The sequence below is a fragment of the Amblyraja radiata genome, chromosome 14 (assembly GCF_010909765.2).
Source record: "Amblyraja radiata isolate CabotCenter1 chromosome 14, sAmbRad1.1.pri, whole genome shotgun sequence".
NCBI lineage: Eukaryota > Metazoa > Chordata > Chondrichthyes > Rajiformes > Rajidae > Amblyraja > Amblyraja radiata.
This window is the reverse complement of record NC_045969.1, coordinates 33,910,638-33,938,250: the sequence shown is the minus strand read 5'-3', so window position 1 is coordinate 33,938,250 and position 27,613 is coordinate 33,910,638. Positions and strand designations below refer to the sequence as shown.

General features: G+C 41.4%; 1 protein-coding gene across 1 annotated transcript; it reads left to right on the top strand.

The window, feature by feature from the left end:
* The first annotated feature begins 140 nt into the window (after nucleotides 1-140).
* Nucleotides 141-27,025, top strand: atp6ap2 (ATPase H+ transporting accessory protein 2). Its single transcript, XM_033033102.1, has 9 exons — nucleotides 141-398; nucleotides 5,001-5,128; nucleotides 7,807-7,935; nucleotides 13,040-13,135; nucleotides 14,014-14,151; nucleotides 16,163-16,216; nucleotides 17,977-18,126; nucleotides 25,416-25,535; nucleotides 25,792-27,025. Exons 1-9 carry the CDS (start codon nucleotides 191-193, stop codon nucleotides 25,984-25,986), a joined length of 1,218 nt encoding a protein of 405 aa, XP_032888993.1. The 5' UTR covers nucleotides 141-190; the 3' UTR covers nucleotides 25,987-27,025.
* The last annotated feature ends 588 nt before the right edge of the window (nucleotides 27,026-27,613 follow it).

The following is a 27,613-nucleotide window of genomic DNA, read 5'->3' as shown; positions in this document are numbered from 1 at the left end:
TGGCCACGCGCCAAGAGAGGCGGGACGGAGAGACGCTCGCTCAATCCCCATTGGCTCAAACCCGGGGACAGCCGTGCCGACTCTCGATTCCGAGTGGCCGCTCGGGCCGTCAATCAAATGATCCGGACACCCTCCGTGCTACGCCCCGGGTGTTTTCCTTCCATCATCCGATTGGTCTCCATCGCTGCCGATGTCCGCGGCCGATGCAGGTCACGAGTCGGAGCGCGGCGCGCGGCGCGGCGCGGCGGTTGTCACGAGTCCGCGGCTGACGCAGCCTTTCCACCCGCGCGTCATATCCAAGAGGCAGTGCGGCGGTAAGATGGCGCTGAGATCCGCAGGCTTTATGGGTTGTGCTGGCGTTTGTCAGCTGTTCCTCCTCAACACGGCCCTGACAACCGGTAAGTATTTTGCAAACTCACCTTTTTAGCCCAATCCCTTTACCCGCTGAGTCTTTGGCGATAATCTTTTCATTTAACAGCAGTCGGCTGGATAACATGTTCAGCAATTAGACGATCACAGGATCATTATGTTGAACGTAATTTCGTTTACTTGTGCAATCGTAGATTTGCTGGATTATATTCATTTTTGTTTTATATTCATGGTTTCGGTCTAGAATACGAGTGCTTAAGCTAAGGAGGTGGAAAAATCATGTGATTTTTCCCCCTCTGAGTTGCTGGATTAAACTGGAGTTGTTTTTTTTTAATGTAATACGGTTATTCAGCTGCAACCAAGTAATTGAGAAGTAACTACTGTGGGTTTCATTTGTCGGTTAACTAACTAGGGTTTGAATGTATTAATTCAAACTCCATTTATTACTTAACGGAACATTTAATTGATTGATCGCCATATCTCAAAGATCGGATTGACCTGAGGGCAATCGGTGACTCGGTCTGCAGTATTTCTTTCCTGACCACCATTGGCCTTGAATGAGGATCCGCGTTCGTTGGACAACTTTGAGGCTTAAGCTAACGGTGTTGGATAAGTAACTCTTGTGTTGATGACAATCAGTAACAATAAAAAGTAGTATATCTAACTAAGCCAGAAGTCACCTATGATGGCGCTTTAAATAAACTAGACGAAAAGGTTAATTTGGTATCCCTTTTGAGGGTGGTGGGGTGGTGAAATTAAAGGTACGAAAAGCAGATGCATGCATTGGATTTGATGGCATACATCGCAATGACTTAAGTAGAAAAAATAGAACATTTGTGGTTATCTTTCAGAATTCTCAAGATTCAAAGTTCTGGTGAATTGGTAGGTAGCTGGAATTCACTTAAATTGAAGGATATTCAGGAAGTCATAATGTGATCAGACAAATTTGTCATTATATTTCTGAAAAGGAAATAGTGTTTGAAAAATGGCTCTATTGCAATTGTAATTGGTACTATATATAGGGGAATAGTAGATGTAATATCCAATTTTCAAAAGGCATTTGGTAAGTATCATAGGTTTTACATAAATATGTAATGTGATTGGGGATCACATTTTTAAATTATGCACAGGGATTTGGATGTCAATGGTGGCATGGGCATTTAGGGATTTGGATGTCAATGGTGGCATGGGCATTTAGCACTCACTATACCGTTTAGGAGGATAGTAGTCAGCCTCGTTAATGTCTCTTTATACAAAAAACAAGTGTTGTAACTCAACAGGTCAGGCAGTTACTCCAACATTTTGTATTTGTCAATCAGCATCCACAGTTCCTTGTGTCTATATCTGAATGTCTCTGCTTGCCCACACAATCGACTAGAAAATCTGGCATCTTTGCCGAAATGATATTGGTTAGCCAATTTGTGTCAATATTGTTTTCTTATAGTTAATGTTAATAGCCAAATTGTCATGTACTTTGAATGTCCCAAAATCAACATTTCTTGCCCCTGAATTCAATCCCAGTAACTTAATCACTATTGTCACTACATTCCAAAAGTAATCAATTGGACATAAGATGCAGTGAGTGTGATGACGTTTTACTTCACAACTGTAATTTAAAATTTTACGCTGGGCTATCATAGCAGGTTTTAACTTGATTTTTCTTGCTGGGTTGTGTTGTATGTTATGGCAATAATCATTTTCAGAGTCACCTTGCTGGTTTGTATTTTGCATGTTTAAATAATTGGATGAAACTTTATAAATTAAAAAATACATCTTTAGATTGGATTAACCCATTCATTTGATTAATAGCAAGTTGGTAAAAAAGTGCCTTAAAGAATGTATTTATGATTTAATAAGAAACTGCCTTAAATGGTGTAGTTAAAATATTGTAAAGTTTGTTCAAGAAGGAACTGCAGATGCTGGAAAATCGAAGGTAGACAAAATTGCTGATATTGTAAAGTTCAGTCTCTATTGATAGTAGAAAAGGCATATTTAGTTATGAATGTGTACATTTTTCTTATTAAAGCTAATCTGTACATTTTAACATTTCATGCTTATATTCTGTTAATCACTGAATCATGTCAGCTTGGAGAAGATATTTAAGATTTAAATAAGCTTTGTATAGTGTGGAAGAGTCATCAATCATTCTACTTTTGGAATCTCGTTACAGGCAGTTTAGGTCATTGTAGATTTGTTATTTGCTGTGCAATCTAGTCTAATCTAGTCAGTGTGGACTAAGTAAATCTTACCAGATTTGGTAAATTCAAAATTCCTTGCATTGTTTCAGCACAGTCCTTATCCTGGAACATTTTCAATTTTAAGCCTTTTTGAAGGGTATTCTTCCAGTATTTAATAATGTTCTATTCATGTAGTTAGTTTACTTGATAATGCAGCTGTATTGGAATTGATGAAAGCTTTTCATTTTACAGCATCAATATTCTAACCGTATAGACTCTTTAACAATATGCCAGCTGTACTTTACTGTACTGTATTTCATGTTAACAGGTTATTTTGCTAGTATCAGAAATAACAGTCTAATAAATCTATATATCTGCTTTGCACCCCTCTACTTGCAAATCTAGTTACTTTTTCATAACTGTAGACAACAGGAACTGCAGATGCCGGTTACAAAAAATACACACAGAGCTGGAGTAACTTAGTGGGTCAGGCAGCATTTTTAGAGATGTTGCCTGACCCGCTAAGTTACTCTAGCACTTTGTGCCTTTTTATGTACTTTCCCACAACTGGTTTTGTTAAAAATGGTTGTCAGTTGACATAAACATTCCCAAAAAGAATAAATTAATGGATGATCAGATAATCTGTTATATGTGATGTTTTAGCATTGAATCTTCATCAGAATGCTAACAAACCCCTGCCTCTCTGATTTTAAATAGTACTTTGTGCCCAGCTGGACATAAATGGTTGGACGAGAGATCACCCAAAAGTCAGCATCTTTAACAATGCTATAGAACCTCACTATTGTATTGTGTGTATAGTCAAGTCAGTCTTTTGAGACAAGGTTTTTCCATGTGAACTGGTTTGCAAAGTTATGCAATGTCAGTCAAGAATGGTATTGTTCTTGGAGTTGCCTCTTCTTGTTAACCATTTACTTGTCCACTACCAATTACAACTACAAGAGGTGGGACTACAGAGCTTTGGTCTGATCTGTTGGTTGCATGATCATTTAGCTCAGTCCATTGCATGCTGTTTAGCATGCATGTCACCCTGCTTTGCTTTCCTATCACTTTTCCTCTTTGAATATTATTTCATTGTGGATGTATATTCAGGAGTGGTCATAAGGTCATAAGTGATGGAAGTAGAATTAGGCCATTCGGCCCATCAAGTCTACATTCAATCATGGCTGATCTAGCTCTCCCTCCTAACCCCATTCTCCTGCCTTCTCCCCATAACCTCCGACACATGTATTAATCAAAAATCAATCTATCTATCTCTCCCATAAAAATATCCTCTGACTTGGGCTTTACAGGCTTTCGTGGCAAATAATTCCACAGATTCACTACCCTCTGACTAAAGAAATTTCTCCTCGTCTTCGTCCTAAAATAACGTCCTTGAATTCTGAGGCTATGACCTCTAGTCCTAGACACTCACACTAGTGGAAACATCCTCTCCACATCCACTCTATCCAAGTCTTTCACTATTCTGTATGTTTCAATTAGGTCCCCCCCCATTCTTCTAAACTCCAGCGAGTACAGGCCCAGTGTCAACAAACGCTCATCATAGGCTAACCTACTCATTCCTGGGATCATTCTTGTAAACCTCATCTGGACCCTCTAGAGCCAGCACATCCTTCCTCAGTTATGGTGTTTAATGATTTTTAATACAAAAAAAGGTGACTCTGCTATCAGGTTCAAATGGTGGAGTCACTTGCCTGTTTCTGTCCTTGCCAAGCATCCACCCATTGAAGTGCAGTAAAAAGAATGGGCCCACTGCATATTTATTTATCAGATTTTCTTCATTGCTCAAGGCCAGTAATGACAATTATGTTGTCCCTGATGATTTTTAGATTGAGATCAATTAACTTTGAACTAACTGGGAATTGCAACTGAAGCCTTGTGGTCGATAAAGTATGTGGCTCTTGCCAGCAAAGCTCTTGATGTACATTGTTCACGAACTTAAAGACTTTATACAATTTATTCTGCCCGTCTTGCAGCCAAATTATCATTGTAGAAGAACATTTTCTATTGTTCTACAAGAAGCTGATTTAGTTTTAAAAAGCTTAAAAGGAAATTCAAAATATCTTCCTCGGCGCTTTCTCTATTCTCTACCCTACCACCTGATTTAATTATTTGCATATACTAGAAAGCAGTTGCTCATGGTTTGTTAATCTCAATAATTTTTTTTACTTAAACATCTAAGAGTTTGGCTTTTCTACAATCTAATTATCTATTCAGCCGGATGAATATCTACTATTGTCCAATTTATAATGGAACTCTTTTCAACATAGCAAGGAATTAATGGCATCGGAGACCTTTCATTTATTTTCCACAAAATTAAACTTTGTCAAATTTTGCTTCTATTGAGGCCACTATGGAACAACTGAAAACAAACTGTTAATGGGTGGGTTGGGGAAAGAAAAAAACGCTTAACATTAATCTATATCTATTTTGTAGGAGTCTTTGGTGACCAGTTCAGCATATTGAAGGCATCACAGTCTGTCCACTTCCAAAATGCAGGGCCTCTGCCTGGCGTCCGTATTCCAGATGTTGTATCTTTGTCAATGGGATTTTCGGTTGAGGAGGTAAATTATACTTTCTTTGTATAGTGGTGTTGAATTTTATTTGTCTTTGCAAACATTTGTATAACTTTCTAGGATGCATGAAAATGCTAAGCATTTTGCATTCTTAAGTTTGAGAGACTGTTCAATGCAATTAAATATGCGGTGTAGTTCCGCTTGTAATAAAACATTTTTAAAATGTTTGCCTTCTATAAATGCCTCTCCCTAAAAATTTTTATTGCAAATTGTGGTACAAGCCTTTGCACTGGCCATTAATAAAATTAAACTGCAACAGGCTTGGTCAAATGTTAAGTCAGAAACCTGCATGCAAGTGTTTTTTTTGCTGGATTTCTAATAACATATTCCTGGACCACATACCGTGGAAAGTTTGGGCAAGTGCAAATTTGAAGAGTGACTAGTGCCTTTCGCTTGTTGCCATCTGCAAAAGTCTCATCCAAAAAAAAGTCCTCTGCAGAATATCTTCAGCCGGCATCAGGAAGACCTTGAGGCAGCACAAGGGGGGAAAAAAATGCTCTGATTGTAGCAATGTTACAACATTTTGAGATTTAAAAAATCAAGTCTGCAATTTATCCCATCAGATAAAGCATAAAAAGAAGTTTAATTTGACACCTAATTCACTTTCATATCTTCAGTATTAAAAAAGTTATGGCCATTCTCATACTCGGAAATTAGCACCTAGTTCCCTATTGATTTTCCATTGACTTAACACAAAAGTTGTGATCAAGGACAGTCAAATGTCTAACCCTAACCCTAACCGTAATTAAGAGAACTGATATAAATTTTCAGTTATTTTAGATTGAAGCATTCTGAAACAAATATTAAACAATCTTACTTGGATGACCTGAAATTAAAGCATATAATTAGCTAGTTACCCAATTGTAGCTAATTCCAAAATTCAATTACTAGATCTAAACATCTATCCATTTCTTAAGAAAAGATTAACATTTTTAAATAGCCTGTGTCCAAAGCATATTCGCACAATAATTCACAATAAAACATGATTTTTAAATCTCATTGACATTAATTTATAGGCCAAATGGAAGGAATTTAGTGTTCAATTGCTGTAAATTAATGGCCATTTAAATCAGCTTGCGAGTGAGTTTTTCTGGAACGCGATGGTTTGGAACGTTGCCATTGTGGTGGATTTGAAGCCCATATGTGGCATGAAAGATACTGCGGGTTTGAATGGGCCCCCAAGTCGCATACTCGTAACTTAAAATTTTGAATAAAGGGATCTTAAGAAGCACTTTTTAATGTAAAAATAAACAACCTACCTTGCCTTGTCCCCTACATAAGATCCGTCCCATTGGCGGCGGTCGCGGCTTTAGAGGATGATTTTTAATCTATAACAATTAAATAACCCAAGTTAGTTTAAAAATAGCTGCAGCGAACAAATGTCGCAGTGATTTTTCGTTAGCACCTAAGTAGGCTGAACAACCTCGATTTCAATAGCCGAGAGAAAATCGCGTTTTAAACCCACCCCCCTCTCAAAGGCGCTAAAGTCGCGCACACGGGCAGCGACAGAACTGCAGCGCCTCTGAAGGTAAGTTTTGCAACATACCTAAATAATGACCTGAAATATTTTAACTTTATTTCTCTTCATGGATGCTGTCTACTTTGAGTATTTCCAACATTTTCTATTCATATATAACAAGTCTCTCCCCCCTCCTCTCTCTCTCCCCCCCCTCTCTTTCCCCCTCTCTCTCCCCCCCTCTCTCTCCCCCCCTCTCTCTCCCCCCCTCTCTCTCCCCCCCTCTCTCTCCTGTCTCCCCCCTCTCTCCCCCTCTCTCCCCCCTCTATTCCCCCCTCTCTTCCCCCTCTCTCTCCCCCCCTCTCTCTCCCCCCCTCTCTCTCCCCCCCTCTCTCACCCCCCTCTCTCTCCCCCCTCTCTCTCCCCCCCTCTCTCTCCCCCCCTCTCTCTCCCCCCCTCTCTCTCCCCCCCTTCCCCCCCCCTCTCTCTCCCCCCCTCTCTCTCCCCCCCCATCTCTCTCCCCCCTCTCTCTCCCCCCCCTGCTCTCTCCCCCCCCCCTCTCTCTTCTCCTCCCCCACTCTCTCTCCGCCCCCCTCCTCTCTCCCCCCACCTCTCGTCTCCCCCCCCTCTCTCGTCTCTCACCCTCCACGCTCCCCTCTCTCTCTCCCCCCCTCTCTCCCCCCCTCGCTCCCCCCCCTCTCTCCCCCCCCTCAGCTCCCCCCCTCCTCTCTCACCCCCTCTCCTGCCACCTCGCACCCCCCGCTCTACTCCCCCCATCTCGCTCTCCCCTCCCCCCCTCTCTCTCTCCGCCCCCCTCATCTCTCCTCCCCCCCTCTCTCGCTCCCTCCCCCCTCTCCTGCTCCCGCCCTCTCTCGTCGCCCCCCCTCTCTCGTCCGCGTCCACCCCTCTCTCTCTCTCCCCCTCCTCGTTCTCTCCCCCCCCTCATCTCTCTCCCCTCTCCCGCCCCTCTCTCTCGCCCCCCCCTCGTCTCTCCCCCCCCCCCCTCAGCTCTCTCCCCCCTCTCTCTCTCTCCCCCCCCCCTCTCTCTCCCCCCCCCCCCCCTCCCCCCCCCCCCCCCCCCTACAAGTACATCGGCATCTTTTGATTTGATCTCCTGGACCTCTGTCTTAATGTAGGCATATACTTTTAAAGAAAAGAACATCATCAGATTTATGTGGCAGGGAATTTAATTCCTTTCCTTTTTTCCAAGGATCTTCAATGGCCTGGACTTGCTATCGGCAGCTTGTTTCATCGACCACGTGCCAACTTTTTGGTAACTGTCAGGGGAGTTGAACAGTTGGTGCTGCCCAAGAGTGGAATCTCATACACTGTTGAAAACGTAAGTAGTTTTTCAACACTTTGTGTAATGTATTTTGGAGATTTTATCATTAAGGATTTGCAAATTAACCTGTTATAACATCAAATGCTAGCGGTGTATCCCAGTTGAACTTCAGAAACTGTTGACCTCAAACCATTGACCTGATTTATGAAAGTTTGAATTTTGAAATATATCAAAAAGGAAAGAAACATCTATCTATACATAACTAAAACTCTGAACGTTATCTTCCGGTTTGCGCGTTCTGTCTATTTGCGCAAAAAATGGTATGCGATAGCACTACGATTTTTCGCCAGCGTACTCACCGTTCTCCTCTGCTTTGAGTGCACCAAGTTTCATTCCGATTGGGGATCTAATGTAAAAGTTAGCGAGGTTTAAAAATCGTGCGTGCGCAGATCGATCTCCTCTCCTGCATTTGTTGGCGCCGCATGGATTGGTCTTTTCTCTTGTCACTCCATGTGACGGTCCACCCCTTCCTACGCCACAGCGTCTTTACTGGAGCTGAGGGAGGCTCTGGATGGCCGGCGGAGGTCTCCAACCAGACAGAATTTTCGGAGGGACCGGAAACTGTCCAGCCCTGCACGGAGTCGGAGATGTCGCCAGACTCTGATCCCGGCGGAGAGCGTCCAGCGACCAGCGCACGCTGTGAATCCTCAGCACACTGTCAGCTACAGCCCCTTCCCCTCTGGTCCCCCTCGCTGGCTCCTGCCCCCCTCACCGCGATACCCCCCTCTGTCATTTCTCCGAGCTCTCTTCCCCCCCCACCCTGCCCCCACAACCCCCCTTGCCCCATACACCCCCCCCTTGCCCCATACACCCCCCCTTGCCGCATAAACCCCCCCCCATTGCCCCCGCATCCCCCCCCCCCATGGCCCCACATCCCCCCCTCGCGCCCCCCACCCCCCCGTCCCCCCACACTCCCCCTTCTCCCGTCCACACACATCCCCTCCCACCCCACAACCCCCTTGCCACACAACCCCCTTCCCTCCCCTCCCACACATGAAGAGGAGGGGAGAGAGTGCTGCGGGATGAGGGGAAATGAGCCGCACCTGCACAGTTAGGGGCTTTGGGTGAGTGGTGGGATATTGCATTGGGGGAACGGGTGAGTGGTGGAATATTGCGTTGGGGAATGGTTTGCGTTGGGGGACCAGGCCTCCCGTGTGACTGGGACCCAACGGGTCCCACTTAGTCTAATACATAACTAAAACTCTCATCTTGTTATCTTCCGGTTTGCGTTGATTTTACATTTGCGCAAACACGGTACATGATAGTGTTATGACTTTCCGCCACCTTACTCATCATTCCCCTGTGGTGCAAGTGCAACAGGTTTTGTTTTGGTATATTTTAAAGTTATTAAGATTTAAAAATCTTACAAACAGAGCATACGCACATTGGTCTCCTCTCCTGTCAGTCACTGCCGGGACGGCGACGCCCCTTCCTGCACCATCGCCGCAATGATTGGCCGCGTCCACTGTCAGTCACCAGTGGCGCCTGCCTCTGCGCGGCTTCCGGTCGGCGCGGCCTCTGGTCAAGGCAACCTCGTGTGTGCGTACGTGCGCCTGTGTGGGACTGGCCCATTAAGGTCGAAGCCAAGTCAAAGATTTCAACATGGTTGGTGGTTTTGTGTGCAATATGCAATTGTAAACAAATTTCCTGAACATTAGCGATTTTGTCTGTGAGGTTGATGTAAATTGTTATGAACACAACAGAACATTACCCACATCCAAACTTTTTGGGAGGGCCAGCAGGATAGCTGATGTTAACTTCCAACGCTGCTATATTTGTAGTGCATTCATTTTAAACGACTTCATAAAGAAACTGCTTCTCAACGCACTTTCAGTTATTGTCTGGTTTAAATGTTTTGTCGGGTAGCCCCATTTTTGAATAGGTTTGAAAGTTGAAGTTGAACAAAATTAATATTCTATGATTCCATGCGAGTGTGGGGTGTCATCCGGAGTGTTCTGTTGCAGTGGTGAGATTCGGGTTGTGCAGGTCAGTTCAAGGGCTGACCTGCACAACACGGGGAACTCCCTGTGCCTGAACATGGTGGTATGAGACTTCATGCCTCAGTGCTGGGCCCGACAGGTCATCCACAATGTTAAAGCCCAAGAATCTGAAGCTCCATCGCTGACCCAGCAATAAAATCTGATAGTGATGCAAGGCCCTAGTCCGAAATGTCGCCTATCATGTTCTCCAAAGATGCCTCCTGATCTGCTGAGTTATTCCTGCATTTAAAAAAAAAAATGTTGGTAAACCAGCATTTGCAGTTCCTTGTGTGTAATGAAATCTGGCACATGGTCTCTTGACTTCCTTTTTCTGACGGCAACGATTAGTTCCTTGGTTTTTTGAGAGGTTATTGAAGTATCACTCTACCAGCTGTTTTATCTCTTGCCTGTAGTGAGAGAAGTCATGCAGGCAGATCACAATGCCCTTCCTGGCTACTGGTAAAATAGAGTCCTTTTTTGAATTGGGAGGAACCTCAGGCTACAAAAGCGAGAGACTGAAGATGTCCTTGAATACTCCAACCAGTTCATCTCGCAGATCTTTAGCACACAACCAACTACACCATCTGGGTCAGATGATTTGTGTCAATTCACCCCAAGTATGCTCTGGTGTCGGTTTTGGAAGCTGAAATCACAGGATCGTCAGGTCCAGTGGGGGCTTCCTGTAGATGTGTCATAGTTCTCTCTTCCAAAGTGTAAAAAAAGTGATGCATCGTTGCCACTTATGCTTCACCATTTCACCTTGAATCAAGTGATAGCATACAAGCCCAACCACACTTGTCGAACATCCATCTGTGGCTGCAACTTGATTGGGAATTATTTTTTTGCTCTCGCGATGGCCTTCGATGTACCTGGTCCTCTGACATCTTGGCAATCGGTGAGCTTTGGAAAAACTTCAACCAATGGTTCCACTATCTCTGCCGGCAATTCCTATAAACACCTAAAACCGCCTCTGCCATTCTACCTTGTAATTGCTAGTCCCTTGAGGATCCTAACTACAAGATCTCTATTAATCCTACCTTATTACACATGACCAAATGCAAAATAGCCACTTTCTGGGTAGGATCAGTAACAAATTGCTCTCACAAACAATCTGTAATTCACTCCACAAATTCCTCTTTCATGGTACTCTTGCCGGTTTGATTTATCCAATCAATATATAGATTAAATTACCGATGACAATTGCTTTGGGCAACTGTCAAGCGCATTCTGTCCATGGACTTTGCAACTATTTGTGCTTAATCATTCAAAAAATGTCTCATCTACAAGCTTTTAAAGAAAAAAATATTCTCCATTTTATCTTGAGGGGGGGGGGGGGGGGTAAATATTCAAGTTGTCAGGACATCCGAGGAGTTGGATGATTCTGAATCTTCCTCTGGTTCAACCAAGGAGTCGGAGCATTCATCTGACCAAAGGGAATGAGATGAGGTAATTGAACCAGTAAGAAGGATGAAGATGTCGCTACAGTTCCAAGTCAGGCATATGCCTAACCCCAATGCCAAGCAAGTAGCATAGCACCCACTCATAGAAGGATACGACCCTTGGAAGCCCAATGAGATGATGGCTATTTTAGCAGCTGATGGCTATTTTAATCCCTTCTAGATTCCTCCCTTCTCTCTACTTCCTGTCGGGTTCACTTAACATGTGCATTCCTTTTTTAACACTTCCACTCCCTTGCAGGATCCTCCTTACATTAAACATACACCTAATTTTGCAGCATTCTCCTGCCAACTAGATAGCAACAACTTATCCTTTTCTTCCTGACAATATTTTTTCCACAATGCAATTATCTCTTTTTCCTTTATACCGTGTCCTTTTTTCCAAATTATTTCTTCTGCCTTTTTAATTATTTTTTTGCTTCTGATTCCCTCCCAGAGGCCAAAAATCTGGTCCCAGGAATTTATTTGAATTTCCTGATAACTGTCGTAACCCGTTTGTCTGTTTGGGATAAATTTCACACAATCTCTGTAATGGAGAATCAGGGTCATCCATAACATCTATGTTATTGCCCATTCTCCTCTTCCCTCAGTACTGACCTCTAAACAAATTTACCTCAGTACTGACCTTCAAATAAAAAGTACATTTTATGTCAGCAGTGACCCTCTGTACTTTTACCTCAGTACTGACCTTTTCTTTATTCCCTCAGTACTGACCTTTTTTATTCTCTCAGTACTGACCTTTTTTGTAATCTCTATTGGTCGTTGGATTCTTTGATCGACCCAAGGATCTCGTCGGGATCAAGAAAGACTCAGTATCAATGATTTAACTACGTATTAGGCTTGGAGCTGGAGGAAACCGAATGGTAAAAACCACTCACCCTGGTGGCCACTTTCCCGCAGTCTTGCCCAAGATCAGTCGAATACTTATTTCACGCTGAGTTGACTTGTCCGTTGAGATCCCACTCCTGACACCAAATGTTAAACTGGATTATTTTCCCCTCGATCTTTACTCAGTAAATGTACTGAACCAACACACCGTTCTTGCTTCAACAAATTTATTTGTCACCCCGGGGGATTTACTCTGGTCCACGACCTGTCACTCTCTTGGAGTTCCAAGTGTTCCCCAGAGCAAGTGATTTACAATAAACATAGTACAAGTATATAAGCAGTAGCAAGCAGAAGCAAATTTGGCACGCTTTCTTGGCCCTCCAATCATATCATGACATGGTATGTATGTAAAGGCAAAGATCAGGTTCCTCAAGACAATTGACTCGCAAGCGCATGATCTCATTATCACCAATGATCAGGTTCCTCAAAATGAGTGACTAACTTCGTCATCACAGCTGCAACAGAACCCAGCATTTTTCCACTCAACGCTGTAATTTTCCACTAAATTACACAGCAAAACCCAAACTTGCCAATATCAAAGTTAAAATATCTCATTGAAATCCATCTTCCTTGAAGTGAATAGTCTCTTGCCTATGCCAACTGTGGGTGCATCTTGAGATTAGTTATTCTTTGTCATCGTCTCTGTTCAAATGGAGTTTGAAATCCACTATTAATATCAATCTGCATTGAAGAGAGAGATAACTGCATCTCTTCCACAACATATCATTTCATATAGTGCAATGTGTTACAAATCATTTAACCCTTGTTTCATTGCAGCCAGTTCCTTTCACTTTGGATAGTGTTTCCAATTCTATCCACTCAATGTTTTCCGAAGAGACACCAGTGATTCTGCAGCTGACCCCCAGTGAGGAGGTGAGTGATCAGATTATTTTATTATTCCATGGCGCTGTGCAGGGTATGAATAGACCATTCTTAGTCTCCTAGCTGATTCCTTGTAACCAGCACAGCCTAGTTCATAGTCGGAAGAAGGGTCCCACCAAAAAGGTTACCTTTCCATGTTCTCCAGGGATGCTGCCTGTCCTGTTTAGTCACTCGAGTGCTGTCTTTTTTTGTAAACCAGCATCTGCAGATCTACAATCTATTTCATGGTTATGTTGACAATGATTAAAAATGTTACGCAAAACTGGACCACCCTGGGTACGTATGCTGCGTAGATGTCTAGCTGAAATAAAATTGTGACTCATTGAACAGCATGTGAACTTCCTGTGAGCTAAATGCTATCTTTACCTGGAAATTCATCAAGCAAGGCCATCCACCCCAATGTGAGTAATCATAGATGGCACCTTTGACTTATCTACAGCTATTGACAAACAGCTGGTTCCCTCTAAAGTATGTCTGAGGGAGCAGGCAGATGTACTTGTATACCCAACTGCAAAATCCTGCTAAGTGGACAGTCTAGAACATCAATTTGGATGTCCCACACATTTATGGGCAAATAGACTTATCTCTAAAGGTCAGCCTTGTTGCACCACTGAAAATGGATGGTCTGCATGAGTGGCTTTGGGTAACCCAGTGCTATCTACCCCACAACCCAGTTTCCTAGCAAGTGATGATATTCTCTAATTTTCCGCACTTTTAAAAATAATTTTCTTACCGCAAATGCCTTGCTCTTCAAGCATCACCAGTGTCTGATAAGGCAACAGAGAACGTACCAGTTTGTTAATGTCTTGGTTCTTAGTTCAAGTTTTGTTTGTGAAACTGAATAATGAAAAAGATTTATATTGTTTTAGAGACTATATATGGTTGGGAAGGCAAACAGTATTTTTGAAGATCTTCCAGTGACATTACGACAGATGAGAAACCGTTTATACCAGGACAACTCTGTTTTAAACTTGATTCATTCTTATTCTTTGAAAGAAAATAACGAGGTAAGAGAATGTAGGGAGTTTTGCTTTCCTTTTCACTAAACACAGTGAAACACTGATAATTTACCATGCTAAAGACGTTGGTGCCAAACTAGCTAATTTTCAAGGCTATTGGATGTTGTTCCCTAATAATGCCCCAACACATTTTAAATTTAAATATTTAAAATACTACACAATATATTTTCCCTTAAGCATGATAATTTTAAAGAGAGCATTGGAACAAGGGCCCCAGTGAGCAGAAAGGGGCCCCAGACGGAGAGAGGCAGAGGTTCATTACCCTCTGAATGAAAGGTTTCTCCAACCCACTCCTGAACATCCTCACCCTAATTCTGATACTGTACTCCTGGTCCTAGCTCATCGGTTTCATGAGATTGCATCTGATTCTTAACTCTAGAGAATGGAGTCTCGGTCTAATTGATCATTCTTCATGAAACCTGTCAGCCTGGAACCCATCTAGTTTTTGCTGCACTCTATGGAATGCATATCCTTTCTTGGCAAAGGAGAGCAAAAGTGTACATTGCTGGAGTTAACAGCTCAGATTTTGTGCAACAAAAGGTTCTCAGTTCCAGTAGTATTATCTCATTGAGATGCAACAACCTGGGGCTTGCCTGAATCTGGCACAACTTCTCATAACTAGAGTGCAGACTGTACTTTGAAAATGGTGCCTCTTACATGTGGAGTCCGTAGACTATTTCTGTACACTTTACTAATCGGGGATGTGCTTGGGTATGGAAATACTTTACTGGACTGTAGGTAAGAAAATAATTTAATTGTGCATTTGCATATGACAATAAAAGCACCATTGAACTATTGAGTATATAGTCAAGTTTTTTTGTCACATACACATACAAGATGTGCAGTGAAATGAAAGTGACAATGCCTGCAGATTGTGCAAAAACAACCGAACAACAGAACAGAATAGAACAGAACCCGTATTTACATTTTAGAATTAAAAAAAGAAAAAAAAAGACACAACACAACAGTAAATTAGTCCCTGGTGAGATAAGAGGTTACAGTCCTGATGGCCTGTGGGAAGAAACTCCGTCTCAGCCTCTCTGTTTTCACAGCGTGACAGCGGAGGTGCTTGCCTGACCGTAGCAGCTGGAACAGTCCATTGCTGGGGTGGTAGGGGTCCCTCATGTTGCTGGCTCTGGATCTGCACCTCCTGGTGTATAGGTCCTGCAGGGGGGTTGAGTGTTGTTCCGAATGCACTACACTCTGCAGAGCCTTCCTGTCCTGGGCAGAGCTGTTCCCAAACCAGATTGAGATGTTGCCAGACAAGATGCTTTCTACAGCCCCAGAGTAGAAGCACTGAAGGATCCTCAGAGAGACTCTGAATTTCCTCAGTTCTCTGAAGTGGTAAAGGCGCTGCCTTGCCTTACTCACCAGTGCAGCAGTGTGTGTTGTCCATGTCAGATCCTCTGTGATGTGGACTCCCAGGTATTTAAAGCTGCTCACCCTATCCACAGTAGTCCCATTTATCTCCAGTGGCGTGTATGTCCTTGTATGTTGAGCCCTTCTAATCATCGGGAGCAATTTTAGGATTATTGCTTAAACTGCGCATGCAGAGAAATCTTTAGTTTTGAGTTGTGATAACATTTGCTTGTTAAAGCAATTGCTAGAGCAGAATAAAAATAATTTAAAAATCATCTTATCCCTTTCCTTTTCTGAGGAAATACTGGGTAAGGTTGTTTGAGATGTCATTTTCCAAATATGGAGAAAAACTGCCCCAGCTTTTTGTTTCTATCCAATGGTACATGTTTTGTTGTGGTCATGGTGGGCCAAAGGGCCTGTTTCTGTGCTTTATGGCAAATTAATCTCTTGCCATATATTTGTAGATTGTTAACTTAAGTCTGTAAGAAGTCAACTTTTGTATATTTACCTAGTTTTAGAGCCATTGTGTTGCGAAATACTTTGGATTTTTTGTTGTTGCATTTATCCATGCAGCATAATACATTGTACCCCCACCCCCAATAAATAAGTATTTTAAAATCTTTTGGTGTTTTCCTTTCAGGTTGACCTTCTGTTCCTTTCAGAACTCCAAGTTCTTCATGATATTTCTGCATTGGTGAGTTAAGAGCAACATTACATAACACATGTATTTTCTAGACAGATTGCTTAAAACTTAGCAGATGTTAAGGTTAATAAATTAGCATTTTATTTATATTTAATCTAAAACCATATGTAGATGCTTGACAAGTGAGGCATATTATTGTCAGCACCGGGCAAGAAATCGTTAGCTGGTTATTTAGTAATTTCATAGTAACATGTCTGATTTTTGAGGAACAGGAAGCTCCTTGACTTGAACACAAAGCCATCTGCTTGTGAAGCCTGCCTTATTTCCTGCAAAATTCAGCAATTACGTTTATTTGAAAATTTGCCCTGCCAACTTGTATTTACAACCAACAGATCTCCAGCAATAACCTTCCCTGATAGCGTTTGATTAACACTGCAGTAATCTTTCCTTGCCTCTTCTGCTTGTTCTTGCCAACTTATGCTGAAGAGGGTATCTTGGATGTCTGTGAATGGAACCCTCAACTTGAGAATACGTGTAGCAGAGACGGAGAAATTATGAGAAAGGTGGCATTTTTGCATGGGATGATGTAGGGAAATGTGTAGGTAGCTGAAGGATTTGGTGGGTTTATAGTAGAAGTCTGTGGATGGCCGGTCTTGAAATGGAGAGACGGATCAAAAAAGAGTCAGAGGAGTCAGATGGATGGTCCAAGTGAATTTGTTGGGGCCATGGGACATGAATTTTGTGAGCATGGGAGGTCAATTTTGTGGGTGCCCTGAAAATATAAAAAATGACAATGATTTAAGGGTAGAATCTCATGGCTTGCTTGGGAAATAGCTGACTACAAATGTTATGCTGCTGGTCAATATTGAATTTGAATTAATTTTGTTCTGTTTATTTATCCTCCTGACATGACTGTAATTTCTTTAAACTGTCTTCCAAGTTTCTTCTGTCTAGACATTCAGTGGAAAGAAATGTTCATAAAAATGTGTATTAATATGCTTAACGAGATATTTTGAATTCTTCCAATATTGAACTTCTACCCCCTTCAACCTCCAATTCTGGCATCTCTGCACCCCTTTACAATCCCCTTTGGAGACGATTACCTCGAATGAAAGCTGTCTGCCAACATATTTTCATTTGTATTCTTAATGCATCTTCCTAACTATTATCTCTTATTTATCCCTTTTAAAATACTTTGATCTTTATTTCTGTTTTGGGTGTAAAAATAATTCATGTTTATTTTAAGATAAGACTATTCCATATACTTTGTTTTGAATTATTTGGTCAAAAAGATATGGTTTGCATTGTTATGCCATAAAATATCTGCCAAACCAGCTGCATATTAACACAAAACAGCTAGAACTTAAGACTAAAATTAAGTATAGCAATTGGTAGCTGTTGAAAATGTCGTAAAGCATGATTTCAGTTTTGTTGAAATGAGTAGGGTTGCTCAGCGCAAACTTTCTGCACATCCTATATTAAACAATGACCACCTTTTACAAGTATAGTGTTTGCAAAGTGTTTTGGGATCTGGAGATGCAAGTCTTTGTTACTATAAATGACGTCTTAATTTGTCAATTTGCTAATGTTATCAGATTGTTGTGAAGTAAATGCTGCTTCATGGAATGAAATAATATTGGGAAACTTTTGGAAAACATTGTTCTCCTTCTGGTTTAGTACATGTGGACTTTAAGAATAAGCTTTGCATTTTTGTGCAAGTAATACCCACAAATTCTGTGGCTGCAATGACACAATTGCAATAATGATCAATCCTTAAAAATAACCATGCATAAAAAAAAATGTTCTTGCAGCTATCCATGCACAATCATTTGGCAAAAGACCGTTCACCTGACCTTTATTCACTGGAGCTGGCAGGTCTGGAAGAGATCATAAAACATTATGGGCAGGACTCCCAGCAGTTTCGTGATGCAGCAGAAATCCTAGCTTCAGTCATCCAGAAGGTAAAAGAACATTGCTGATATCAGTGATCTATCTGTGTACAAATATTGGCACTGCTACACTGTACTTCTCTGCTCCAAAATGATTTTTTTCAATCTGTAGCAAGGGTTAAGAATATTTTACGTAGTTTTTTTTACTTGACACATTCAAGTTGCACCTACAGTAGCTATCAACATGGATTGTAAATGTTTTGGCAGAGTTGCTTTCAATGTTATTTCAACCCTTTCCAGAGAATAGCAGAGTCGAATGCAACACCAGAATAACTTTTTAGAAATTGTACAAGATTAAACATGTTTTTGCTTTTTAATGCTGATTTATGTTAGTATCATCATCTATCAAAGTCCATAGTCTCAACTTCATAATGTCCTATTCTTGCTGCAGATTGGTTAAATATGGTAAAACGCATTGAAAATCAAAATTTAAGATAATTTGATCAAAAGTTACACATTTTCTGTGATAAGGGCCAATGAAGGCAAAAACAAAATAATGTGGAGGCAGGAAATGTTAAATCTGCAGCTGTTAACGTTTCTCTCCACTGAAATTTCCTGACTTCTGAATTTCCGAATCACTGAATCACTTTCTGAATTTGATTTTTTAAAATCTATATTAGTTAGTATGGGAGCCAGGAAGAGGCAAATTTAGATTTGATTCTAACTATTTGAATATAGTAGCTTTGCGATGTTAACATATTTTCATTTGTATTCTTAATGCATCTTCCTAACTATTATCTCTTATCTGTGATTGAATGCAAGGTACTGAAATTGTAATTCATTCTTATTTTAAAAGGAGCCCTCTCATAGACTTTAGTAATTGACTGATGTGCAAACTGTCTAACCCTTAAGGTCTGGCAATGTTGGCCTTTTGAAATGAAATACTAGGTATAATTTATTCATGTGAACAATTAGTTTAATATTGGTGCCGCCTGATCGCTAAGCACACTTCAATTTTGAGTCATATCTTTTAACTTGGGGAAAATGTACTCTAAATATTTAATCCTGTTGGGATTTAATATAGAACTAAAAAAGTATCTACTTTTCTGTTTAAGAACATTTAAATTTATCTTTGCCAAAAAATGAATTTAACGTTAAGTGCAGCCCAACATAAATGTTATTTCTTTGATATTTTTCCAAACTTGCTTTTGGGGGGTTTCACTTTTAAATAGCGAGACCAATTACTGAGACATGAGCAACAAAGTCAGTTGTGTGTTTTAAAAGTAAGAGATTACAAAATAATGAATTAGTTTCAAATGGTGTTTTAAACAACTATTTAAATTAGAAATTACTTGATCTATTGTAAATATCATTTTGTTATTACAACTTTTTTCATGTACAGTACTAAGGACCTTTGTAGGTTAATTGGCTTGGTATAAATGTAAATTGTCCCTGGGATTGTGTTAATGTGTGGGGATCGCTGGTCAGTGCGAACTCGGTAGGGTCTGTTACTGCGCTGTATCTCTAAACATAAACTAAAATTGCCGGTTATTTATTCATCATACAAGATGCACATGAGGTGCAATTTACACCCAGTGCTCCTTTTCAACTGTTTTGAGATTAATTGAAGTGCCATCTAAGAATTTATGGGATTAAAATGTTTTGAGTTTTATTTATTCCTTCCATTCTGCAGTACTGTTAAATATTATATTGGTTTATTTTCATATGTATTGCGATACGGTGCGAAAAAGTTTTTCATGCTATATAGCCAAATTATACCATATACAAGAACATCAAATGGTGCAAAAAGGAAGAATATAGAATATAGTTACAGATACATATCAAAGTACTGATTTTTTTAAAATATCCAAGGTCCACAATGAGATAATTTTGGAATTCATCCTTAATCTGCGACTGGTCTATTCAAGAGGCTGAAAACTGCAGGGAAAAAGCTGTTCTTGAGTCCGATGATGCGTGTTTTCAAGCATCCAGTGCAAGCATCACATGGGATGGGATATCAACTGCAGTAGGTAGTAGGAAGGATGTTTCACGGTTGAATATTCCAAGTCCAGAGAGCTGGAACTCCCCAGGATCACCGTGTCAGAGCAGCACGAGGTGTTGATTGGGAAGTACACCTCTCTGCCTCTTACCTTGCCCGAAGATTCTGTATGATCCACCCAGTGAATTGAGAAGCCCTTGGGTGATTTGGCACATTCGGGTGGAGCAGGTGTGAGCTATGTCTCTGTAAAACAGCACATCTGGGTGTCTCAGTTCCCTGTGGTAGGTGAGTCTAGTTTTACGTTCATCCAGTTTTTTTCAGTAGCTTGGACATTTGCCAGGAGTATGGTATGGAATGGAGGAGTTAAAACTGTTTCAGTCTCAGCTGCAGGGTAGGGCTTCCCCGGGTAAGAGTCTGCTTCTGGTCGGGCTTGGGACTCGGCTGTTCCAGGAGGTGGGTGGATGTGGCTGTTCGGGTTCCAGGAGTTGGTTTACAGTGTCGGGCACTGTGGAGGGTTGAGGTGCTGGGCATTCCACATGGTTGTGCCCTTTGTTCAGTCAGGCCATGGGGTTGGCCGCACCCGCCAGCGTGCTTGTCCAGGTCGGGCCTTTGAAAGGCTGGCAGGTTATTGACTGCTTCTCTTGTTGCCATGGGTTGCGCTGTTAACGCAGTCGGCAGTAGGACATAGCGGGAGGAGGTCAAAATCTCTGCTTGGTCGTGAGGTTGGCTGCTCCGGTTGTGGAACTCTTTCTGTCTGGCCATGGAGTCGAATGCTTCAGAAAACTGGTAGGCCACGAGTATCATTGGTCACAAATGTTATGCTTCAATCTAGGCCGAGCTGGTTGGATTCATTTGATCTGGGAGTCTGGTTGTGGTCAGGTGTTCCTGGTGGATGGAAGATTGCCTGACCTGAAAGTAGATTCAAGAGAGCATTGTTCGTACTTATGGTCTCAGAATTGAGGTGTGCAAAAGTAGAACGATTGAAAAAGTTGTAATTGGATCTGATGGGGGCCAGCTCGCACAAAGTCATTAGGCTCCTGTGCTATTCTCAGCATTGGCCAAAATGCCTATTGCAACAACTTTGTTCCTCCATTTTTGAAATTAATGTATGGCCAACCTGTCGAACATTTTCAAACACCACGTTTCCAATTGAATTTTGGCAAATTTAGGTAAACCAACATAGAGCGTCATTATGAAAGTGCTGATTGCAAATTAAGGGATTGCAGTTAATCATTGGATGCATTCAGCAGCCAGAAGTATTTTGTATCCATTCACAGTGGGATTATGTAATATAAACACATCTTCAATCTGTCACTGGCCCAGGGTGTTGTCCCCACTTGCCTCAAGACCTCAACCATTGTGCCAGTGCCCAAACAATCAGTTTCAGGGAGTCTCAACGACTTCCGCCCAGTGGCACTCACCCCTGTCATCGCAAAGTGCTTTGAGCGGCTGATCTTGGCTCACCTCAAAGCCAGCCAGCCACACTGGACCCCCATCAGTTTGCCTACCGGACCAACAGGTCTACAGAGGACGCCATATCGGCAGCCCTACACTCTGCCCTGACCCACCTGGACAGCAATAACACCTACATCAGGTTGCTGTTCATCGATTTCAGCTCCGCCTTTAACACTGTCATCCCCGCTAGTTTGATCACCAAACTCAGCGGACTTGGCATCACCACCTCCCTCTGCAATTGGACACTGGATTTCCTCACCAACAGACCCCAGTCTGTTAGGATCAACAACCTCACCTCCTCCACTATAATACTGAACACCGGCGTGCCACAGGGCTGTGTGCTCAGCCCTCTCCTCTACTCCCTCTTCACCTATGACTGCATCCCTAAGTATGGCTCCAACGCCATCATAAAATTTGCCGACGACACCACGGTGGTAGGACTGATCAGTGACAACGACGAGTCAGCCTACAGGGAGGAGGTCCAGAACCTGGCAACCTGGTGTGCCAACAATAACCTCATCCTCAACTCCAAGAAGACAAAGGAAATTATTGTTTCACGGTATGGTACCTGCTTCACGGTATGGTACAGCAGTTGCACCACAGCTGACAGGAAGGCACTACAACGGGTGGTGAAAACCGCTCAGCACATCATCGGTGCCCTGCTCCCTGCCATGGATGCCCTCCACCAAAAACGGTGTCTGAGATGGGCCGGGAAAATCATCAAGGACCCCTCCCACCCTAACCATGGACTGTTTGCTTTCCTCCCATCAGGGAGGCGGTACAGGAGCCTCGGGTCTCACACAAGCAGGATGAGGAACAGCTTTTTCAATAACACTATTACACTGCTGAACTCGGAGTCCCGTCGCTAGATATCTTTAGTCTCTCCCAATTGTATACAGTATTTGCCTATGTACCAGTTTTTTTTTCTAATCCATCCACATTCCACACATTGTTAACCAGTACTCTTTTACTCTATTATATGCTTATTCTGTATTTTTATTTTCTACTTCTACTATCTTGCACTATGACTATGACCAGACGCTAAACTGCATTTTGTTGTACCTATACTTGTATCTGTGCAATGACAATAAAGTTGAATTGAATTGAATTCCCATCTTGCATAAAGTGCTAAGCCATGAACATTATCTCAACAAACCAATTCATCTCAACAGTTCTTGGGGTTTTTTATAACTAAATGTTTTGCAGATGTCAATGTAGAACAGTATTTCCACCACTTATTGCTACATGACATTCATGTTGGAAGTGAAATTGGGGATAATGTCTCCGTCTGTAGCATTGATTATCCTGCTGAGACTGCTCAGGGTCATGCACATTATGCCTGTGATGGCAACGACATGGTAATTCCTTTGACAAAGTCTCATGGGATTCTGATCTAAAAGATAATAGGCCATGTGATCCAGGACCAAGTTGGGCAGAACAACTCCGGAGACCCATGTGCAATCCTGACCTTGGGTGCTGTCTGAGTGGAGTTTGCACATTCTCCCTGTGACTGCATGAGGTTCCTCCAGGTACCCTTGACTTCTCCTACATCCCAAAGATGTACAGATTGGCAGGATAATTGTCCATCATAAATTCGCCCTCGTGTGTAGGTGAATATTGTAATCTGGAGAAGTTTAGTTATAGATACAGCATGGAAACATACTAGGGGCAATTTATAGAACAATTAAACTATAGACTGCCCATCTTTGGAATGTAGGAAGAAACCGGAGCATCCAGAGAAAGCCCACATTCACAGGGAAAACGAATAAACACTGTACAGACAGCACTCGTAGTCAGGATACAGGGAGAATGTACAAACTCAGCACAGACATCAGTCAAGATGGAACATGGGTCTCTGGCACTGTGAGGCAGCAGCTCTACTGCTGTGCCACTGTGCTGCCAATTCAGACAAGTGTGAGGTGTTACATTTTGGTAAATCAATCCAGGGCGGGACTATCACAGTGAATGATAAGCCCCTGCGAGTATTGTAGAGAAATCTAGGGATACAAGTTTAGAGTTCCCTGTAAGTGGTGTCGCATTTGATAGGGTGGTGAAGAAAACTTTAGCCATGCTGGCCTTTGTCAATCAGGGAATTGAGTTGCAGTTGCACAGGGCATTGGTGAGGTTGCATTTGGAGAATTGTGTTCAGTTTGGTCTCCCTGCTATATTAAGGATGCTATTAAGATGGGAAAAGTGGAGAGATTATTGACAAGGATGTTACCAGAACATGAGGGCCTGAGCTAGAGGGAGAGTTTGTGGAGGTAAGGACTTATTTCCTGGAATGCAAGAGGCTGAGTGGTGAACCTAGAGGTTGATAAAATAAGGGGAATAAATAGGGTGCATGCACAGACTTTTATCCAGGAAAGGGGAATCAAGAACTAGAGGGCATAGGTTTGAGATGAGAGGTGAAAGATTTTAAAGGAACCTGACAGGGAACCTTTTCTCTGAAGGTGGTGAGTATATGGAACGAGCCGCCAGCGGGAGTGGTTGAGGTGGGTACAGTTACAATAGTTAGAAGACATTTGGACAGGTACATGGATAGCAAAGGTTTAGAGGCACATGGACCAGACGTGAAAAAATGGGACTAATTTGGGGCATCTTGGATGGCATGGCCAAATTGGGACAAAGGGTCTGTTTCTTAGCTGTTAAGTATGACTATTTTGTATTCAAACTTAACAATACACATGTTCAGCTGGCCCCTTGTCCTCAATCGAGTTGACCCTAATCCTCAAATTTAAAACAATTATTCACCGAAAACATTCAGAAATTATTCCCCTTTTAAATATTATCCAAACGTGCAGTTAAATCTTCCAATTTGATATCCCCCCCCCCCCCCCCCCCCCCCCCACCAACTTCCTTTCACTTTGCCTCTGAATAATTCTGTTGGATTTCCTTACTGATTTTTCACCATCTCATGGTGATTCCTCATGATACCGTGTGATTAATTTGGAAAGCACTGTTTTCTAACAATGCCTCTTGGCACTTTAGGACATGTTGCTACATTAAATGTTGCATGCAGGTACAGCAGGCAGTGAAGGAAGCAAATGGCATGTTGGGCTTTATAACAAGAGGAGTTGAGTATAGGAGCAAGGAGGTCCTTCTGCAGTTGTATAGGGCCCTAGTGAGACCACACCTGGAGTATTGTGTGCAGTTTTGGTCCCCTAATTTGAGGAAGGACATTCTTGCTATTGAGAGAGTGCAGCGTAGGTTAACAAGGTTAATTCCCCGGATGATGGGACTGTCATATGCTGAGAATGGAGCGGCTGGGCTTGTATACTCTGGAGTTTAGAAGGATGAGAGGGGATCTTATTGAAACATATAAGATTATTAAGGGATTGGACACGCTAGAGGCAGGAAACATGTTCCCGATGTTGAGGGAGTCCAGATCTAGGGGCCACAGTTTAAGAATAAGGGGTAAGCCGTTTAGAACGGAGACGAGGAAACACTTTTTCTCACAGAGAGTTGTGAGTCTGTGGAATTCTCTGTCTCAGAGGGCGGTGAAGGCCGGTTCTCTGGATACTTTCAAGAGAGAGCTAGATGGGGCTCTAAAAGATAGCGGAGTCAGAGGATATAAGGAGAAGGCAGGAACGGGGTACTAATTGGGGATGATTAGCCAATGGCGGTGCTGGCTTGAAGGGCCGAATGGCCTACTCCTGCACCTATTGTCTAAAAGTGGTCTAAAAATAAAACTACCACTTAGTAAACTTCAATTATTTCATACAGATATTTCAATATTTTTTAATGGCGATTGAAACAATTTAAGTGTGTTTTCATTTTGATCTTTAAATTTCAAAAGTGGCCAATGCTCTTTATTCAAGTGCTTGGATACAATTTGTGTGATTACTATTTTTAGAAACATGTATTTTCACTTTGATTAAGCACAAGTACAAATTTGTATTTTTCTCAGTTTGCAGACGATGTGTTTTCCATTTACAATGAAAATGCTTTGATTGAGTTGCTGACGGTAAAGACGTTTGAGGCTCCTCTTCTAAGAAAAACTAGATCTATCCTGCAGTCTCCATCCATAGTACGTATAGTATACAAATTATTCCCATAGTCCAACTATCTTGATTCTGATTAAATTTACATTTGATATGAAAGTGCTTGTATTGATAGGCAATTTTATAAATGCCATGTAAATACTTAAACACAATTAAAATATTGAAATGGTATAATGTGTTATGGTATGATATAGTTTGCTTAAATGCATGTTAGATTTTGCTCAAGACTTTGGTTAATGGAGACATTGGCATGTTATTAACCTCCTGTTATTTTCTTTGTAGAGCAACCCAGGCAGTCCGTATGGTTTGGCCTACCAATATAACTACAACTATGCCGTTGTGTTTAATATTATCCTTTGGTTGATGATAGGTCTTGCATTATCTGTGATCGTCGTTGCCTACAACCTATGGAACATGGATCCTGGCTATGACAGCATTATTTACAGAATGACTAGTCAGCGAATTAAAATGGAATAGGCTGCTTGCTTGATATAGTTTAAAAAAAAAACAATCAGTGATAATGGAAATTTCAAAAATTCTGGAAATAGTTGGAAAAAACACTTTGTTCTTTCTTGGAGGGTTCTTTCTTACTGCAGTGAAGAATATGATAGAATTTTGAAAACACATTGTAACATGTTAAATAGTACTGATAAAATATCATTTGGTTATCATGGTTATAATCTGCAGCTTGAATTGATGACGTTACCTGGTCATGTTTTTTTTGTTTTATCATTTTGATAGTGGTTTAAGTAAAATACAGGGGTGGGAGTTGGGAATGGTAAGGAGGAGGCAGGCTGGTCGGAAATAAAATTGAGGAACATTAGGTTAAGGAAGCCCTTACTGAACTTGGAATACTTTAGAAGATGCTTAATGTTGATTACGCCTTGTCCAAAAGCACTCTGAAGCAAAGAATTTTGCCCAAATGTATTTGGAACATCAATTTTCAGTATGCAACACCTGATTTAAGAATCGATGCAATCTGTCTGATTCTGCAATCCTTTGTAGATTTGATCACAATTTAGTTCGGTATCTTCTCAACTTTACTTAATGAGCTAGCCTAATTTTACCGTTTATAGTTAATGTTATTATGTATACTGTTTATTCTGCAGTTGTGAGCTGAGAGATTAACTTCTGATTATCCATTAAACAGTACTAAAAGTCTTTAATTTCCATCTTATTTGTGTGCAAATATTGTCCATGCCTTTCTTGCTCTGTACATTGCCATTGTGTTCTGCATTATGATTTGTTACTGTCACTGTTATGAATAGATCTGCCAATTATGGCCTGAAATGCACTGCAAGACGACTTGATTGTCGTAGCTAGTGAATGTGGTAAGAAATGTAAACTACGATAGTCCTGAATGGTGGTCAATTATTTTTCTGTAGTCTAATCGTAATTGTTACAGCACTGGTATTGTAATGATTAAAAGTTATTGTGTATACATGATTGATCCTGCTATTTATGAATGCTTATTTTGTGATGTTAATAAAGAATTTCCTGTGTGGTTTGATGTGAACATCGACTATGTTTATGTAAGCTTCCAAAATACAGTTGTGGTTACAAATGTTAGATAGAAATTGCTAGTGAAACTTTACACAGATAGATGACACATTCTGTTAATACTCGAGAATGTAGGCAAGACACTTCCTCCCTCCCCTAATTATGCTGAACTGCAAAAGTGATATGGAAATAAGCTGTGTCTTTACCATTGTTACCTCTTTTCCCTCCAGGCTTCAGTTCCGACATGTTAATTTTTCGTAGATCTTTGCCATTACGCGACCTCAGAGTAAGCAACTGCTGTAGCTCTTTGCGAAACACACTTTCAAGCTTTGTTTTGTTTAAAAAACTCTGAGTGTATTCAAACTGTTTAAGTACTGTAAAAGAACAAAGTAATTTAACAATCGGATGCACTGAAATTCAGTCATGAATTTAATTTTTACTTCAGAAACTAATTTTCCAAATTAAAATTTGAAGCAAATAAAATAGCAATTTAAATACTGCATTGCGAACACAATGGCTTTTTGTGGACAAATATAAACAACTTGCTGGATTTGTTTCTTTAAAGCTACAAATGCATTAATACTCTACCTACAGTGAAGACTCT